The 21,232-nt window shown below is 38.8% G+C and overlaps 1 protein-coding gene and 1 long non-coding RNA gene across 2 annotated transcripts in view; one reads left to right on the top strand and one right to left on the bottom strand.

The window, feature by feature from the left end:
• LOC126292275 (gephyrin) overlaps positions 1 to 21,232 on the bottom strand; it is a 117,296-nt gene that overhangs the window by 19,322 nt on the left and 76,742 nt on the right. The window contains exons 6-10 of the mRNA XM_049986183.1: positions 20,938 to 21,119; positions 18,047 to 18,163; positions 9,739 to 9,900; positions 7,647 to 7,808; positions 125 to 296 (exon numbers count right to left, since the gene is read on the bottom strand). Of these exons, the coding sequence (XP_049842140.1) occupies positions 125 to 296; positions 7,647 to 7,808; positions 9,739 to 9,900; positions 18,047 to 18,163; positions 20,938 to 21,119 (795 nt within the window). The remainder of the gene's footprint in view (positions 1 to 124; positions 297 to 7,646; positions 7,809 to 9,738; positions 9,901 to 18,046; positions 18,164 to 20,937; positions 21,120 to 21,232) is intronic.
• Positions 2,445 to 20,942, top strand: LOC126292276 (uncharacterized). Its single transcript, XR_007552072.1, has 3 exons — positions 2,445 to 3,431; positions 13,661 to 13,806; positions 20,877 to 20,942. It is a non-coding gene; the product is annotated as an uncharacterized LOC126292276 (long non-coding RNA).

Here is a 21,232-nt window from a genome sequence, read left to right on the forward strand (position 1 = left end):
GATAGATCACTAAAATCTATGTAAAGAAAGAATAAATCTATATAACACACACACACACACACACACACACACACACACACACACACACACACACACAGAAGGAGAGAACAACATAATACAATACCTTAGCAGAAACAATTGTACCGAGCAGCAAGAGTGTAGAGCCAGACATCTTGCGCAGAGCTGGCAGTACAAAGAGGTGGCATGTCACAGTCGCAGATACAGGGTTTCCAGGCAGCCCGAACACCAGCTTGCAGCGCCCTTTGTATTCCAGTGATGCAAATGTCGTTGGTTTACTGTCACAGAATTATTTCTTTTGTTTCTTTGAGCACACTTAACAGTTTAAAGAAATTAAAAGGAAGACTGGTTAGATTTTAACACCTCATCAATGATGAGATCACAAGAGATGCAGCACAAGCTTTTGGGTTGTGGACAGGAAAGAAATATGCTGTATCCTTTTCAAATCAACCATTCCCATATTTAGCTTGATCAGTTTAAGAAATTCAAAGAAGTCTAAAACTGTATCATCAGTTCAACCTTACTCCTCCTGGAGGCAATTTCATAAGATAACCACAGGGCCACTTTTCCTGTTTTCACACAAGGAATTGATGGAATATCAGGTATATAAGTTAAGTAATGTACACAGGAACCTTTCCAAAATTCTTGAAGACAGCATTTAATAAATAAATAAATACAGAAAAAGGGAAATGGAAAGAAAAACTTTATGTGTTACTCAAGAAAAACAAATTTGGTTTCAAAAAAGATGCACTCACAGATCTCATCAGAACGTAATAATCACCTCAGATTTTAGAAACAAATGTGTAAGAGTTTTTATGGATCTAATAGAGGCATCTGACTATAAAGGCCACAAAACTTTAGAGGAAGAGGAAGCAGAAGGGACTGAATTCTATCATACCTGGAAACAGGTGCCAATATATAGGAAGTACAAAAACCAGATCTGAAGTGAGAACTCTACACTCCAGTGTCCCACAGCGATCCATTCTTTGCCCATTGCTTTTCATTTCATACACAAATCACATCCCAAACATGGTTAATTATGGCAATCTAGTTACTTATGCACATGACACAACTTTGCTATTAAAAGATAGATACAAAAAATCTATAAATAAATGCCAACATGGAAGTAAATCATATTATCCAAAGGTTTACTGAAATAAATTTCCATGACAACTTTACTAAAACACTTCGTCTAAATTACAAACAAAAAAAAAAAAAAAAAAAAAAAAAAAAAAATCACACAATGAAGGAATCAACATTTGTATACAAGAGAGCATGGTATAAATCTAAAAAAATCTATGGACAAACAATCAATGGAAATGACAATTGAGGTAAGTTCATAGAATACGTAAGGGGAAAACTCAGCCCAAACCTAACAGTGCTGTGCAAATTCAGCTACCTATAAGATTATGAAAATGCTATCCTATACACTGATCAGTTTGATATTAAGTTATGGCATAATTTTGTGGGGAGGCACTACCAAAATAAACACTAATACAGAATTGAAATTACAAAACAGAGCAGTTAGAATAATAGCAAACCTTAAGTGAGAGTGTGGAAGTAGACATGATTACCATTCCTCCTGGTTATACACCTCTTGTGCAACCGTTATGTGTTTGGTTTTCGGCAAGTGAAATACTTCGTGAAAAGATTGTATGATTTTGCAAAGCTGCACAGGTACACACAGCAGTGTTGTTTACGTTTTGTTTGTTCACTGATGTCTCTGTTCACTGTAATAAGTTTAGTGTCTGTGTTTTGTGACTGCAGCACAAAACCGTGCGATTAGTAGACGAAAGGACATGCCTCTCCAATGGGAACCAAAAACATTTGATCGCAAGGTCGTAGGTCAACCAATCCCTCCACAGGAAAACAGATCTGATATATTCTATACGACACTGGCAATGGCATGTGCGTCACATGCCAAGAGTATGTTGTCAACCCACCTAACTTGTAAACTTGGCGAATGGGTAGAAAGATTCTTCTACCTTGCCCGGTTTATGTTTTCTTGTGGATGTGATAATCACTCCCAAAAAAGTGAAGAAAACATAAGAGTTTGTCACATAAACTGCAACAAATGAATGCAACAGTTTCGCAGTCGCACAGTTTTCCCTCTGCTCTGTCGAAACATATGTTTCTAATGTTTTCAAATTTTTCCATGTGTAGACCTTCAAATCCTGCATATGTCCAAGCAAATCTGAACATGTCCTGGAATTTTGGAGGGTGAAGTTGATTATGTGTGAGTGCCTGAACTTTGATAATTGACACATGATCACGTAAACAATACTGTTCTGTGTACTTGTGCAGCTTTGCAAAATCATACAATCTTTTCACAAAGTATTTCACTTAGCGAAAACCAAACACATAACGGTTGCACAGGAGGTGTACAACCTGGAGGAATGGTAATCATGTCTACTCCCACACTAAAATTGTACAATGCCTGATCCTTCTGTCCTGTACAGCTGTCAAGGAGTAAGGCAAAATCTTTGTCCGTGTAAGGAGCAATCACACGTTCATTAAAGTCTTTCACTAGTCTTTTCTCCATTTTTCCTGATGCACTGCAATTTACAATGACATTCGGCATTTGTGCAAGTACCCTATTCACCTGTCGCTGAACTTGCTTTCCAAATACACCATTTTTTCCTGCAAACATTAATAAAATGTAGGTAAAAGAAATCCTGCTTTGTTCAGAGCATATTGTATGATATAACTATGTGAAGTGTCATGCAGCTGGCCTACAGTACATTCCGTGTTGCCTTCTGCAACTAACGATAACGTGCGGGTCAATTTCATTCCATAGTTAAAACTGGACTGAGCTGTGTTGATAATACATGCGTCTTCGCACTGTGGGAATCTGACATTAGTTTCTGTAACAAACGTCTTGGAACACTCTAAAAGTTCTTCCAGTTTATTCACGTAGTTCTTGCTTACATACTTCGTAATCTTCCTTGCTCGTAATTTTGTATTTTCTTTTGAACGTGACAAGCCAATCAGATGAAGCCTTGAAGTCCAGGCCGATTTGTTTAGTGTAATGCAATCCCCAAATCTGTAGGTCTGTATCATGCACTTCACTTAATTCATTTCTGGCTTTAATAAATTGTCGGTGTACACGGTTTTCTAGTTCATTGAACTTCTGTCTTCGGGTTCCACCTCATTCCACGACTTCTTTGCAATATTTAATTGTGCTTTTTTCCTCCATCCTTTTAAATTTCTTAAATTTATTTGTTACTTCACTCCATGATCTATATTTACGTCTTTTAATTGGTTTGTACAGGAACTTGTATTGGAGTATTTCCTTCATGTAACCCAAAGAAATACCATCAGATTGAAGTCGCAGTATTTCCTCTTCGTGTTCTTCGTACGGATCGTCAACAATCTCATCATCTGGTACATACAGCCCCGAAGCAATCAGCAAGGTATAGTCATCACCACACATACTGTTTATCAACAAATGTAGGAAATAACCATACAAATTTTCGACAATCATTCGATCCCTTAAGGAACTTTATGATTCCTCACAGCTCGGAAAATATTCATTAACCTTGTTATTGAAGTCGCGAGCTATATTTGCTGGATTCATATTGCCCACGGAATACATCTCACGTATTTTATGCACTCTCGTCCAAAGTAGCAAACAGTCAACTGCCAGCCAGAGAGCCTTGTTAGCAGGAATACTCTCCCTTCCGTGCGCTGTAGTTGACTAACGTTGTGGGTTTCGATGTTTGTTTAGGTGTAGCGACCCCATACTACAGCGCAGTTACTTCGCATCGGACAGACGAATGGACAGATAATAATTGTCTGAAAATAAAAAAATTAAACTTTTCACTCGAAGGAAGACTTGAAACAAGGACCTCTCGTTCCGCAGCTGCTCACGCTATCCACAGGACCATGGCGCTCCTGAGCTCACACTATCCTTGATGTTTCTTATCTTGAGCATGGACTACTGAGTTTGTATATTTTGCTTATTTTTTTCATAGTTTCACACAACTACTTTCTGTTTTCTCGATTGATCTGTGTTCAGTTTTTCAAGGCCTATCCACTGTGCCCACTTATAACTAAATCTGGGGAGGTTCCCTTGTCAGTCTGTTTATGTGCATATTGACAACTCAACACCTCAACTATTCAGTGAGTAGTTACTTTTACACCTATAATTTACAATCACCTAATATCCTTCAATTATTAAACAATAATTAAAATTGTAATGAACATTTGTTTGTTTCTCAGAGTTACACCCTGGAAATGTAATTGCCATTTTGCGAAGCAAAATCCTATCAGCCTGCTTAACATATGCACTGAAATTGCATGTAAAAGCAAGTGAAAGGGAATAACAGATTTTGTTGGGCATAATAGTGATATCAAATTGTTTGTGTAATTGAAGTAAGAAATGTTAAGGAACAAATAGTTTTATTAAGAAATTGGGTTTGTATCGAACTATTTATATCAAAAATTTAGGATAGAATACTGCCGATGTAAACAGTTTAGATTAAGTTCTTGATAATTTTGTGTTGCAAAATACACCAACTTTAATATTTCATTAATGTGTAATGAAATTTATAAATTGCGCATAGCATGTGCCACCATGATAAGATAACGGCCAAAATCAATACCTTCATAGAATCTTGAGCTCTATTCTGCAGAGCACAACACAAATCTGAGAATTTTTACAAGAACAATCGACGACTGAGCTCATTCTGGTCTCAAGAAGGGCAAGATGACCTGATGTGCCATGTACAGTAGGTCTTTTTAGCAGATGTGGAATTCAAATACTCAATATCAGTTCTGAAGAACAAACTGCCACAAACTGCTGCGATAACACTGACTGTCAAAATAAGACTATAAAAATTAAATTTCTTTATTCTTAGAATGAACAACAAATATCATTAAAAAAACCAAAATCTTTTCTCATATAGAAATACTAACAACATTATGAAAAGGATAGATTGCTATTCAGCATGTAGTGGAGTGCTGAGTAGCAGACCAGCACAACAAAAAGACTGTTAGACAGGTATGCTTTTGGCCAAAAGACATTCTTCTGAATTAGGCCAGGTACAGACACACGATTACACAGGCGCAACTCACCCACACCTGATCACTGTCTCTGGCTGCCGAGGCCTGACTGTGAGCAACAGAGCGTGATGGGAGAAGGAATCTAAGGAGGAGGCTGCGTAGAGGAGGGGGAGGGATAGCAGAGTAGGGGTGATGGGCAGTAAAGTGCTGCTTGTAGGAGCATAAAGGGATGAGTAGGAGAGTGTGTAGGGCGGCTATGTGTAATCGCGAGGTGAGTAGCAAGTATCCTTTTCATAACATTGTCATTATTCAGTCCTGGATTTTCCATTGTTTGATTTCATACAGAAGTACTGTCTTGTAAGAAAAGTTAATTTCTATCATTTAGTACTACAATCTATTTAGGCATCAACTGTGCCAAGGCACAGTCACCTTCATCTAGTCTCGAGTTCAAATGCATGCAGTTAAATAAATTGCACCTAGCTAATAATATTACCTATTTTTGAAGCACAAACTAAGAAGACTCCTAAGTATTTGCAGCAGACAATGTTACTTTTGGAAAGAAAGAAGAAGTGGCACCAAAATCTATTGAGGACTTTTCCGATTACATCAAAAGAAAATAAGATATGTACACTTTTTCTTTTAACACTCAGTATTCAAGCTAACTGCCTGACGTCTGCACTCTGTTTCTTTCGACCGCTACTTACCGTTGTCACCATCTATCTGTAGAGGACTGAAGCAAAGTTGTACACCATGTATTGCAAAGAGAAAAGGTATACCTGGGGAGAGAAAGACAGATAACAACAGCTTGTAGCTGGGTGTTCAATGAATTGGTTTGTCTATGAATGTCGTCCCAAATGAACATCATGAGTCCCCCATGAGCTGAAGTTCCTTCCTCAGAAGGAAAATCAAAATGTACTGGAGTGAAATGTAAGAGATCAAACCAGTCTTGAGGGCACAATTTCGTTTCTTGGAGGGATAAAACAAATGGTAATTGTGATTGCAATAGCAGCTATAAGTCTGTCCTGTGTGATCTGATGCTAAGAATGTTCAATTGGAGAACAGCCATATTGCATGATAGAAGTTATTATAAGGAGTAATTACTTTGGTAGCTGCCAAGTGCCAGATTTCAGCTGCATATTACTACAGGGTTCTTAGACTGGAGTATCTTGTTCTATTATTTCTTCAGGGAAACCATTATCTCCCTGGGTCAGTAGCTGACTCCAGGGTGCAGAATCAGTTGGTGATTTGCATTGGTGAAATGGAGGTCAGCTAGACGGAGGTGCCGTGTGGTGTCAATGTTGTGAGAAGGACAAAATGTTTGTCTTTGTTCGACTTCTTGGTACCTTTGCAATTGTCAGACATGAACCCAGACATTTGCTGACTTGAGGTGCACAAAAGTTATCTGAGGAATATTCCGACTTAAATTTCCATTCTTCTGGTTGCGTCACAAGTGACTTTACTGGTGAGGGCGAAGCCATTTCGGTGTGTTGAACAGCTGCAGTGGCTGGATGTGATGACATCACCATAAGACTAGGCAATTTCTCAACCACAGCACTGGCGAAGGCGCAGGTCTGCGTGATCTTATCTTTCATGGTCGTGGTGTAAAAACAATGGTACTGTAACTACCAGATAGTGGTAAGGAAGGCTTCAAGCTAGATAAAATTCTGCAAGTAACATTGAGGGCCGTACCTTTTCATTCACCTGGATCTCGAGGATGGCTCACTCATCGAGATACATGGGGGATTCACTGGATGAAGCGGCATGGTTGGCAGTGCATCTGCTGCATCCCACAAATGCCCTGTGTACCTTGATGAGTGAGCTGTTCATGAGATCCACGTGAAGGAAAAAGGACCCATCAATGTTAATGTAGTGGGGAGAGGGAAGTGGGCAATCACTCTCATCCTTGCCCCAAGTTACAGATTTGACTGCATTTTCATGGTAAATGTGAGTGTTGTTATAATGGCGGCATTGGTAGCATTGCGTTGGGTTCAGTACGTAGAGTCCGACAGTGGTAACTTCATAGCCTGTCTTGATCTTTGACAGCAGCTCCACTCGATCAAACATTAAGAAAAGGGAGCAGGTAGGCACTAATTCTGCATCATCCCTTTTCATAATCCACCGGATGGCAGTTACGCCCTAATAATGTTGTATATTGCCCTCCTTCATACCATCAAGCAGCTGACTGTATATGACACCATGTGAAGCATTCAGTGTTTGATGAGACTCTATATGAACAGGTATCCATTGAGAAATGTAGCTTTAAGTGGTTTTTGGGCTCTAAAGGCACTGTCTGCCTCTAAAAGCAAAATTCCATTGAGTAAGCGAGGGCAGGACTTTAGTGGGCCTTCAATTGTAGCTACACATTTCAGAATGACAAACAGGTTCATTCTGACCTCCTCCTGCATGTGGGCGTTAATACACAACAATTGCCATCATTTCCAATGATTACCAAAACTGTTACAGCTTTTTTATATACTCATCAGGACTCATTATTAATATCAAACAAATTATGAAAAATAAAGTAAATATCAAGTAATACAATTGGAATAATTATTAGTGTCATATTGCATGCTTGTGAATATGAATACACTGAAAATGAAGATAATATAAAGTACTGTAGTTACCCTGGTTTCATAAAAACTCTTCCAAAGTGTATGGTGGCACCAAGGTCATTTATGAGCACATCTTTCAGCATGTCACGTTCACCCATTGAGACACTGCCTGTTGAAATCACCACGTCCGCCATCTCCAATGCTGCAGTCAACCTCTCCAGCATCGAGTCGGGGCTGCATATGAAAAGAAGTGTCACTTTATGTAACCTTTGTCTTTGTTTGTTTCATAAATACATTTATTATCTCAAAAAAAGAAGTTCTATAAAAACAGTTTGAGAGCCAAATGCAATGTACTTCATGAAATAACATACAGAGGAGAAAGGGAGCAAAAATTATATTTTTTATGTAGAAAGAAAAAGGGGGAGAGAGGGAGGGAGAGGGAGAGAGAGAGAGAGAGAGAGAGAGACAGAGAGAGAGAGAGAGAGAGAGAGAGAGAGAGAGAGAGAGAGGGGGGGGGGGGGAGGGGGAGAGGGGGGAGAGAGAGGGGGGGAGGGGGGAGTACATTTCTCATGGTTTTCAACATTGACAGATTGACAGCCATGCTTTAAACAACTTTCTTTTTAATTATTTACATGTTACACTTAATAATGATGGTATGACCAAGACTGTATGTAGGTACTGTTTCCTTAATAAACATAATCTGAATATGGTTGTCAATCGGCCAAAACCATACTGAAATTTTACATTTCCTTTTTTGAAGTGATATTGAGGTCCTGTATTTATGTTCAGTATTGACAACAACATAGTCCAATAAAACTGTCCACTAACATTACTCTACAATGATGCTTTTACATGAATAAAAATACACAAGGATTATAGATTTTGGTATGCAGAATTCAAAAATGACAATAATTTTTGTTTTTTAGCTCCTTTTCTTGCTATATGAAGTTTGTTATGGCCTTACTTCTATTCTTTAGTTCTCATTTTCTTGTCATACCAAGAATGCCACTAAAATCACATGTGAATGCTGTGTTTCATACAGTTGTAAGACACACATATTACGATTGAGGCAACAAACTTGATCACATCCTCATAGATATCAATTAGTGAATACATAATCCACACACGATATTACGTCAGTGTTTTGTTTCTAGCTAACATAATCTGAGATTGCTTTCCTTCTGGAGTGCTCCACTGTGTATTGTGACTTGACTTTTGCAATAGTTTCTGATTTATATTGCGCAGTATCAAAACTGCTGTTATGACCCTGCTGAGGTCAACAACTTCCAAACCTGAGACAACTACATTTTTGTCATTCTAACATTCAGCACACTAAAATCCACGTAAATCAACATTTCTGGTCTTTGTAAAAAAAATGTTAAAATTTATTGTCTAGTGTAATTTGTGAACATGGTATAGAGTGGGATAACGAAGCACTATATGAAGGGAGAAGGCAGAAAAGAGTTAACTAAAGACAGAGACGATGAAATAGAAGTATAGAGAGAAGAAGAGCTTAGTTCAACTTGCAAAATCAAAACAGCTGTACGAAAGTAAATATCAGTGTGGTAGTGCAGCCACTGGAGAAAGGTAGCTGATTGCATTGAGTGGTGAAGCCAGCAACCATATTCCTCCTGACATGCTACAGCCACCCGGCAAGTTTGCAACAGCTTGGGGCTACAAAACTGTATACTGAAATGTGGAATTAATTGAATTTTAAGAGTTGAATATTATAGGTTTTTGGAAAATTTAAATGTTTGTTTGATAGAGGAGATTGAAGGCTTTCAAATAAGCTGTGTCACTCTTGAAACAAACAGTTATTAATCTCTTCATTTGTGTGGCCATATTGTCCACAGCTGCTTTACAATTCCTGAGGGTATTTTCGTTCTGTCATTGCAATTACAAGAAAATGTGTGTTTTTTCACCAGAAGCTTTACTGAGGTAAACTGTCACCAGTGATCAGTAATTAAAGATATTTATAATTTGATTTGTTTTTAAGATTGAAAAACAATCCATTAACAATACGTTGCTTTTTACTTGTGGTGATTTCTGCTTGTAGACAAGAAACCAAGCAAGAATTACAATAAGTAAAAAGCAACATACTGTTAATGAATTGTTTTTCAGTCTTATGCATAAAACATGCACGCAGCCTATGGAATGCCCTTACTTGTCTCTCGCAATGCCAGCATCGTAGGTGTCACCAAAGCCTTGCTCGGCCAGCAGGGACAGCAGTGTCAGCTTGTTGCTGTCTCGGATGCGGCCGGGGCACAGTGGCTTGTCAGGTTCCTGCAGCTCATCTCCCGTGGAGAGCACAGCTACTTTAGGTAACCTGAAAAATAGCAGCAACATCGACACTAGTACCTTACACCAACAAACACACATGCAAAGTACAGGGTGGCAGGTACTGTATCTATCAAATTCAAATGACAGCAGACACATAGTGAATACGAGTACTAATTTCATGCAGTTATCACATACAAGCATATAAATTGTCCATTACTATAGTGTGCAATTCCTTTCAGGAGACCTCCCAACCCCTTAAAAATAACTTCCTCTAAATTAACCCCACTTGTCTAGCTGCACTGCTGAAAACATCACGAGAAGGTTTCCATACCACACCTTCATACACACTGCAAAATGACACTTATATCGTGGCATACGGCAACCTTAAGTTCATCACCTGTCTGCAAACAAATGTCAAAGACGCTTTCTTTCAAATAACCACAAAGTACGTAAGTGAAGTGGGATATCACATGGCTTGGAAATGTTTGTCACAGTATAGCCACACTATGGTGTATTGTGTGAGCCATTGCACTGTCCTGCTAAACCCAAACCGTCTCACCTGCAATTCCGAAATGAGGACATATTAAAATATTCTGCAGTACTGGACAGAATCCCTGTCACTACAGGCACAGCGTCATCCTCAAGAAAATAGAAACCAGTAACCTCAGATGTGCCATCAGAACACCATACAACAACTTTTAGGCTCATCTGGTGATTTTCATTTAAATGCCGTTGATTTTCCTGAGAAGCTGATGGTTTTCTCATCAATAAATCCAATCACCAAAAAGTTTCCTTTGTCGGACATCAGTAGCTATCATAGCAACAGTGATTCTCAGTTCATCATTGCAAGAATGTGTGAAAGTGGGGACTGTTTTGCTCATCAATTTCTCTCAACTCACGACCCACTTGTCATTTATACAGGCAAAACTTACCCGCTAAGCACCCGACAAGTTGTGAAAGTTGCAACATTTGCGCATTTTACTGTGCTGAATGTCTGGGACTGTTTTTGAGTGATACGCATGCACTTGTTCAGGTTATCATATGTTTGAACACTTATCCCAGCCTGCTTGGTGACTGTTGGTTCAAAACACAATCAGCCTTCTTGGCAGAGCCAATTCAGATAAATGCTTTCACTGCCATAATACCTGTCTGCAAAGACCACTGCTCCATGGCAAACCAATTGCTTGATTTCCCACTATTCAGCAATGTATGCACATGCAGAATTCAATGCCTGTTTAGTCAGAGTTATCAACTGCAGCTGTTAGATCCTATACGCATCACTCCATATTTGTGCATTTTTTTTCTCTGCATGTCATGCCATAGTTTCTTTCTTATTTTTTTCATGTTGTTGTTGTTGTTGTTGTTGTGGTCTTCAGTCCTGAGATTGGTTTGATGCAGCTCTCCATGCTACTCTATCCTCTGCAAGCTTCTTCCTCCCCCAGTACCTACTGCAACCTACATCCTTCTGAATCTGCTTAGTGTATTCATCTCTTGGTCTCCCTCTACATCTTTTACCCACCACACTGCTCTCCAATGCTAAATTTGTGATCCCTTGATGCCTCAGAACATGTCCTACCAACCGGTCCCTTCTTCTAGTCAAGTTGTGCCACAAATTCCCCTTCTCCCCAATTCTATTCAATACCTCCTCATTAGTTATGTGATCTACCCATCTAATCTTCAGCATTCTTCTGTAGCACCATATTTCGAAAGCTTCTATTCTCTTCTTGTCCAAACTATTTATCGTTCATGTTTCACTTCCTTACATGGCTACACTCCATACAAATACTTTCAGAAACGACTTCCTGACTCTTAAATCAATACTCTATGTTAACAAATTTCTTTTCTTCAGAAACGCTTTCCTTGCCACTGCCAGTCTACATTTTATAACCTCTCTACTTCGACCATCATCAGTTATTTTGCTCCCAAATAGCAAAACTCTTCTGCTACTTTAAGTGTCTCATTTCCTAATCTAATCCTCTCAGCATCACCTGACTTAATTCGACTACATTCCATTATCCTCATTTTGCTTTTGTTGATGTTCATCTTATATCCTCCTTTCAAGGCACTGTCCATTCCATTCAACTGCTCTTCCAAGTCCTTTGCTCTCTCTGACAGAATTACAATGTCATCGGCGAACCTCAAACTTTTTATTTCTTTTCCATGGATTTTAATACCTACTCCGAATTTTTCTTTTGTTTCCTTTACTGCTTGCTCAATATACAGATTGAATAACATCGGGGATAGGCTACAACCCTGTCTTACTCCCTTCCCAACCACTGCTTCCTTTTCATGCCCCTCTTATGACTGCCATCTGGTTTCGGTACAAATTGTAAATAGCCTTTCGCTCCCTGCATTTTACCCCTGCCACCTTTAGAATTTGAAAGAGAGTATTCCAGCCAACATTGTCAAAAGCTTTCTCTAAGTCTACAAATGCTAGAAACGTAGGTTTGCCTTTTCTTAATCTTTCTTCTAAGATAAGTCGTAAGGTCAGTATTGCCTCACGCGTTCCAGTATTTCTACACAATCCAAACTGATTTCCCCGAGGTCAGCTTCTACTAGTTTTTCCATTCATCTGTAGAGAATTTGTGTTAGTATTTTGCAGCTGTGGCTTATTAAACTGATTATTCGATAATTTTCACATCTGTCAACACCTTCTTTCTTTGGGATTGGAATTATTATATTCTTCTTGAAGTCTGGGGGTATTTTGCCTGTTTCATACATCTTGCTCACCAGATGGTAGAGTTTTGTCAGGACTGGCTCTCCCAAAGCCGTCAGTAGTTCCAATGGAATGTTGTCTACTCTGGGGGCCTTGTTTTGACTCAGGTCTTTCAGTGCTCTGTCAAACTCTTCATGCAGTATCTTATCTTCCATTTCATCTTCATCTACATCCTCTTCCATTTCCATAATATTGTCCTGAAGTACATTGCCCTAGTATAGACCCTCTATATACTCCTTCCACCTTTCTGCTTTCCCTTCTTTGCTTAGAACTGGGTTTCCATCTGAGCTCTTGATGTTCATACAAATGGTTCTCTTATCTCCAAAGGTCTCTCTTAATTTTCCTGTATGCACTATCTATTTACCCCTTGTGAGATATGCCTCTACATCCTTACATTTGTCCTCTAGCCATCCCTGCTTAGCCATTTTGCACTTCCTGTCGATCTCATTTTTGAGACGTTTGTATTCCTTTTTACCTGCTTCATTTACTGCATTTTTTTTCATACCATAGCATTATTTGGTTTCTTCCTTGAGAAAAGTGGATTTGGGAGGGTAGGGTGGTGTATGTAAGTGAGAATGACTAGTCACATGCAGTAATTACCATTATTATAATTTACTGTTTACAAACATTACTCAGTTTGTATAGTGTTTGAACAAATTTCCCAATTTTCAATTTGGCAGATAGAAAGAGAAGTAGTAACACATCAAACACAAAAAAAAATAGTCAAATTCCTTCTCTCAAATAACTCTCTCTTCCCACCTATTAATCGTACAAATTTTGTGCACAAATTACTGGTACAATCCATTGTTGTTACTATTTTCAGTACACAATGGCTAATTTTCATACACTACGAAAACTAATGCATACAGAGATGTCATCACAATAACCAAGCTCTGTGACCAACACATCAACACTCTCTTCAAAACAACTCTTTTGAGATCACACATGCCTGATACCCAGTTATGTCCTAGATTTCAACAAGCACTTTAAAATATCTTTAAAGCTTAAATCATGACTGTGTAAAATAAATGAGCTATGAACAGTCAAATAGCAGAAATTCTTTTAAAAAACCATTGTGCCTTTCTCCCAGGTGTGGCAGTCCTGCAAGTTACACAGAAGAGCCACTGTGAGGTTTGGAAGATAGGAGATGATGTACTGGTGGCAATAAAGCTGTGAGGATGGGCTGTGAGCTGTACTCAGGCACATCAGTTGGTAGAGCACCTGCATGTGAAACAGGTAAGCCTCAAGTTCAAACCTGGTCTCGCAAACAATTTAAATCTGTCAAGACATTTCACCCACTTTTGGCAATTGTAATGGTGTCTTTCACAATGTGTCTGTCAGGGGTAAGAGTGATTGAATGTAGGGACATCATATTTATATGAAGCCAACTTACACAGATCTCTCTCTGCAGTCTCACAGTTGTCACTATCCAGCTCAGCATGAAGGGATTCTTCATACCTTGGTTCATAGGGCCTATGACCATGAAAGTTTGTCTGCCAAGTTTGCCCACCTTGAACCCACCTTCTGCCTGAATGGTTAAAGTGAAAGAAAGGCTAGGCATTGTGCTGTCAGCCAATCGCATATTAATGGGGTAGTAGCTAGTCTACAGCCTTTTTCCCTTACACAGGTAGTATTTCCAAGAAAATTGGTCTTACTCTGTGGGAACAAGGTATGAAGCGTGTTTTTCAAGCACCATCTAAAATAAGAGCCCTTTAGCATCTGTAAAGGATGAACTTAGTGTGCATAAGTCAGGTATTTATCATATTCCTTGCAGTTGTAGCAAGTCCATATACTGGTCAGACCATCAGGAGAATGGAAGACCAGTGTATAGAATGCAAGCATCACACAGTCTTACAACAGCTGAGAAAATCTGTTACTGCAGAAAAATGCCTTAGTACCAGTTTTGTATAAGGTGGAACTTCCAACTATTGGGAAAGTATTACGAAACTTGTTCACAGATTGAGAATTCATTTGACATCAGCTATACTATGTACAGATACAGTCTACTGGCGACCCATGATCATTTGTACTGGACAGGGACTCGAACCCAGATTTCCTGTTTATCATGAGCGGTCATCTTAACAAATAAAGATATCCACCCATGCTACCTGGACAACCCAAACCTCCCTACATCATACACAAATAAGTGTCATGTATTTAATACAGCTGCGGACCCCCAGCAATGTCTGTTCCTTCATATAAGCAAAATAAAATATATAGCATTAAAAACAGTAGCAACATATGGGCTGGTTCCATGGCGTAAAGGACAAACTTCAGGTGCAGAAATCATGGGTTCGAAAGTTGTCAGATGCTTTAAATTTTGTTTATTTTTAAATCTTCATTGAAATGGCTTTGATTATTATTTTTATTCAATTATTGGTTTAAGTGTAATTTTTTATTTCTATTTCATTCTTGCATCAATTTAGTCACTCCATCAACTTTCTCTCTTGGTCTCATTTTTTCTTTGTATCATTCTTTTACCATTCTGTTAATGTGAATTTAATTATATTTATTTTTTATGACAATTAAATATTTTGATGTGCCAATCTATTGGTTCAAAAACAAAAGATGAAATAATACATTTACATTGACTGCACTATGGTGTCAAAAAGGTATTTTTCATTACAAAATGTCCCTGTTTTTACGGTAATCGTCATACAAATATTTAAAGCATTCCTCTCACATTGTGGACAAAATAATGTAGATGAAGATTTAGACAAAAGATGGAGTTATAAGAAAAATGAAATTCAAGCAAAATGAGAAATAGAAATAATGAATGCAGTAACATGGACAAAAAGCAGGATGGTAAATTAAAAGAAATTAAATCAAAATTAATACATAAAATTAATTAAAATCACATGAACAAAGATTTCAAGCATAAAAAGAATGATAAGAAGAAAATGAGAGGAAATGAAGATGTTGATTTGATGATTAAAATGGTGTGACAAAAGAACAGAAATCAAAAAAATTACATTTAAACAAATTGATTGCATAAAAATAATGACCAAAGTCATTTCAATAAAGACTCAAAAATAAACAAAATTTAAAACATCTGACAACATGCGAACTCACGACCTTCTGCATGCAAAGACCTCACCCTATCCATTAAGCCAAGCAATTAGTCCACACATTATTACTTTTTAATGCTATTGAGCGTCATGTAAAATTCCATTTTTTTTTCTTCAATAAACATGGAACTATCCTATTGTGCTGCCTGAAAATCAAAGATAACATCCTGACTTATGTTTTTCTGTCAACAAATGCTCACAAAACTTCATAACAACAGAAGAGGAAGACCGAATCATTTGTAAAATAACCCACAACAATATTAAACAATGAAAAATGTGGGATGAAGTAACAACAGTATGGTCTATCAACTTAGCTACAACAATTGTGTGACATTCTACGCAGATGAGGCCACTAACAAGTTTTCTGTCATCAAGAATGGCCACTGCCATACTGTGACTACAAGACAACTGGACCCCACAGTTGCCAAGCATGTTGTGCAACTTGGTGCGCTCGACTTCCAAGACTGCTTCACAACTCTTACCCCTATTCCTCCCATCAACACCAGCTTTAATCAGTTGTGTGCGTGGTAACTCTCCCTGCAGAGTATGCTCCATTTCCGTAACCCTCCTGGCCTCAACCGTCCTTAGTTCCTGTCTGCCGCCTGCCTCTATCACCTTCTCTACTTCCACTCCAATCTTACTCACACTTTTGGTCTTCGTAGCACACCTGCATAACACCTTTCCCTTCTATGTTTCTCTCATCTCATTCCTCCCCCCCCCCCCCTCTCTCTCTCTCTCTCTCTCTCTCTCTCTCTCTCTCTCTCTCTCTCTCTCTCTCGAACAGCCTCTCAATGTCGTATCCAGCCGTCAATCATTCCATCCCTGCCACAGCCCCTATGTTTCCATAGGCAGCACTACAGCATCTTCCCCACTCTCACCCTGTTTTCCCTCTGCCTCCCTGCCCCACACCTCTTCTGTACGTCCACTACCCACCCCTGCCAAGATCACTGTTCACATCAGTCAGGCCTGAGTGGCTAGTGGTGACAGATGTCATGCGTGTGAGCATTGTGTGTTTAAATGTAACTGATCGAGACTCAAATAATGAAGTTTACAATACATCTCATTATTAATCATTATGATACACAACTATTAACATATTACACAATACGCAGTCTACAATATATTACTCAAAAGATAATATCTTTTATTATGTTCTCTTATATTTAGATTTGTGTTTATCCCTCTCACAGTTACTATTCTTTGTCTTATATTATCTGGAATAATTAAATGTGCTGTAAATGCCAAGTAAGTAATGCTGTTTCATTGACAAAAATATAAGTTTGAAATTTCATATATGCACATTGTATTTTGTTAAAATTATAATTTCTAATCCAGAATACTGTTTCATTAAGGCACTACAGTTTTGTAAAATTAACGAATAGAAAGTTATAGAAAAAGCACTTAGTAACATCGTGTATGATTACTGAAATTGTAAAAAGTTCTGTAGATAATGTCTTTAACGTGGTTCATAAAAATTGGATGCAACAAATAATGTGACTACAACTCCAACCTTCTGTAAATGGTATCCATCAAAATAATTAAATACTTTTGCACTAACTTGTATAGTAATGTTAAAGTGACTTCTTTTGCAACATTTAACACAGCAGCTTTGAAACTGAAAAAAATGTTATTTGGAAACATATTTATATTAGTTCTTGACCTCGATTTCACATCTGAAATTATTTGTGTTAATTGTTTTTCACTGAAATTAACACAGAAAGCATAGTCTAATAATACTTGGAGTTATTTATAGTTTTGTACTTCGTAGTCAGTTAGTTGTACAGAGAACAGTTTAAGGTCAGATCAGTTTTCTGTGAGCCCATTTTCAGATAATGGCTAGTTATAATGTTCCAAAGCTACAAATAAATCACAAATGTTGGAAAAGAGAAATAGTTGTTGTAAAGTCATTCATTAAATCATAAGAATGCAACACAATTCCAAGACATTCACCCATACACTCTCTGCAGTAAAGGAATAAAATATGTTGAATTGATTTTCAATAAAGGACACTTCCGATCAAGAAAGTAAATTTTTGAACAAAATTTCATGCTCTCAAACATTACAACTATTCATATTCAACATAGAGTATAACGCAAAGAATAAAATCTCTGTGTGTGTGTGTGTGTGTGTGTGTGTGTGTGTGTGTGTGTGTGTGTGTGTGTGTGGGCGCGCGCGCGCTCTCTCTCACACATGCGTGCACATGTTTGCCAATGTTCTCCAAAACAGTACTGCTGAAAATAAAGCTTTTTGTACAACAGTATTCTGAAGTCTTCACCTCTTAGTAACTGGACCAAAAGAACTAACTGTAATCACCTGGAAACTATAGCAATAATTTAATGTAGACTTTTCTATTATTCCAAAATCAAGGCAAGCAACTATGATTTAGTATATGGAGCTTGTGGCCTCACCTGTGGACTGACACCGTGGTGGCTCCAACAGTAGCCATCAGCCCCAGTTCAGCAGGGCCGATCTCCGTGCCTGCGGGAATAACTGTTTGCCCTGTCTCAATGTCGCTTCCCAGTGGCCTGGTGAGAAAAGCAAAGCCAAGCCAAACACTCATTATGAAAACGTCTAGTGCACACCCACTAATCCATGTTTGAAAACAAAATAAAGCTCACAATTCAGTGCTCATGAGATCTCCTACAAAAATTCCTTTGTTTACTTCACTCTACTTCCATATTACACTGCATTTAAGATTTAGAAGAACAATACAGGGTGTATAAAAATACATAAATCATGAGGTGGTTTCCTCACATCAAAGCAAGGCAAAATACACTGAAGAGCCAAAGAAACTGGTACACCTGCCTAATATTGTGTAGGGCCCCCGCTAGAACACAGAAATGCCGTAACATGACGGTGTAGACATAACTAGTGTCTGAAGTAGTGATGGAGGCAACTGACACCATGAATCCTGCAGCGATGTCCATAAATTGATAAGAGAACGAGGGAGATCTCTTCTGAACAGCACATTGCAAGGCATCCCAGATATGCTCAATAATGTTAATGTCTGAGGAGTTTGGTGGCCATCAGAAGTGTTTAAACTCGGAAGAGCGTTCCTGAAGCCACTCTGTAGCAATTCTGAACGTATGGGATGTCACACTGTACAGCTCGAATTCCCTAAGTCTGTCGAAATGTACAAAGGACATGAATGGATGCAGGTGATCGTCAGGATGCTTACATACATGTCACCTGTCAGAGTTGTATGAAGACGTATCAGAGGTCCCATACCACTCCAACTGCACATGCCCCACTCCACTGCAGAACCTCTGCCAGCTTCAACAGTCCCCTGCTGACATGCAGGGATCATGGATTCATCAGCTTGTCTCCATACCCGTACATGTAAGATGTTTAGCAGCTCTCAAATTTTATTCTTTTCTCCTCTGCCACAAATTTTACTTAGAGTGCATAAAAATGGCTCAATTTTTCATCTGCTATGCAGAACCCAAGTCTGTGACAGTGGCACTGTGGAATTATAAATGCCAGAACAAGACAGCACCACCAGCAAAATCAAGCATAGTGGAATGATTCAAAAACTTTTAAAGAGACAGGCAGTGTCAAAGGCTTTCCTTAAAGTCGATGACCCTGTATCTTGAGCATGTGTTGACAGATCACAATATGCATTGCAACTAACATCCAGAAGTCAATATTGTGCATCAGGTGAATTGCAGGAAGTGAGATCAACTGTCAATGAAGTGTTACATAAGTAGTGATGTCTTTATGTGTACAAACTGCAAATGGTCCAAGCACTGCAACCCCCAGTACACATTCATGTGTTCCCTGCTGCCCTCCACAGATGCTGTCAATGACTAGCTGAGAAACTACCCGTTTTCAAATAAAGCAACATTCCACATTCCTGAACATGTGAATTGTCACAACATTATGATTTGGGGCTCCGTAAACTGTTATAACACATGTGAATGCTTAATGTTTGATGGGGTCTAATGCACAATAGGCTGACAGGCCCGCTTTCCTTTGCACAGAAACTCATAACAGGAAATGTTTTCCTCAACATACTTGAAGAGTTCTTGCTACCACAGTTAGAAGAATTGCACCCATCCATCATTTTCCAGTGTGATGGTGCACCCATACATTAGAGACTGAACATACAGGGTGCGTTGAATTGTACAATTCCTGACAGATGGATCAGTGGTGATGTTCCCATTTTGTGGCACCCTATTTCTCTTGCTGTCATACCACTTGACTTCTTTTTCTGATATTACATTAGGGTCACATGTAGACTACACTTTTCAGTGACACTGCTACCCTTTATAGAAGAACAAGACAGCAATCAGAATTGTCAATTCTGCAATCGTGACGTTTAGATGGGCACAATAAAACAATCTTGTTGATGTTCTACGAGCTACAAGTGGGGCACACAATGAAATTCTGGCTTAACAAAACAAAACTTTGAGTGCAGCACACTGTTTTACAACAAATCACAATGCTCTATCAGTGATAGTTTCCACATTATGATTTTTTGGAATGGTAGCGGAACTTCATGGACATCCTGTGCAATCCAAGGCTGTAAAATTAAAAGTTCAAATGCCTACTAGAATGACATTTGTGAGGCAACAGTCATTTCAGCCTGAACTATGAACAAGTGAGATGGTGCTAGGAGGGGTAATCACAGATTTGTAACATTGTTGTTAATGATTTTTGTAATGGCACACTTTGTTGTCTAACATGTGGCTCCAGGTTCACCTCCAACAAGTATCTGTTGCGCAATCTGACCACATTCGTATACACGTCGGGCTTCCAGAGAAGTACCAGTTGCGCAATCTGACCATATTCGTATACACGGCGGGCTTCCAGAGTTACATTAGCTGTGTCAGAGGATTCTGGAGACCTGCCCAACACAATTAACATGGAATACGGAGAACTTAATGGATTCTGTGTGTTCTGTTAAAGTAGAATTTTTACATGTGTTATATAAAACAAAAGACAATACTGATTGTACTCTCCCCATGGAATGTTCGAGTCTATACTGAATCAGAAAATTATGTATGTATTCTCAACTGACACATGATTTTGACAATGTTACATTCATGGTAACAACTACATATCAGCTGTGAGTGATACGTTTATAACAAAAATGCACAAACAACAGTTTTATTAAATTCTGCATCTGTTAACTTCGCAATCAAAATTATTAATTAATTACAAATTTACTTATGAGCTAGAAAAACAAAGAAATTAGATATTGTAATTTGCAACCAAATCTGTTTCCAATAATTTTAGCTCAAGCAGTCAGAACCTCAAATGAACGTGAGCTTTCAAGAGGTCAGGAGAGTGGGCTCACCTGATGTCCTGCCCCGGCTTCGGTGCCACCTTTATCTCCACCTCCAGCTCGGTGGTTCCGTCAGCTGACGAGCAGACCAGGTCCACATCCTCCACCTGCACTACACAGTCGGCTCCTGAAGGCACGGGGGCTCCCGTGTTCACACGCACCACCTGGCCGGGTTTCAAGAAGACGCCATCCACCTGCAAATGAGGCACAGCTGTTAGTGGAACTGTCTCGTAAGTCAAGGGCGACTGTTCAATGTGCTCCTAAGAAAGCAGTTGAGCTGACTTAACAATATGTACAGAAAGTTGGT

The sequence above is a fragment of the Schistocerca gregaria genome, chromosome 9 (assembly GCF_023897955.1).
Source record: "Schistocerca gregaria isolate iqSchGreg1 chromosome 9, iqSchGreg1.2, whole genome shotgun sequence".
NCBI classification, from domain to species: domain Eukaryota; kingdom Metazoa; phylum Arthropoda; class Insecta; order Orthoptera; family Acrididae; genus Schistocerca; species Schistocerca gregaria.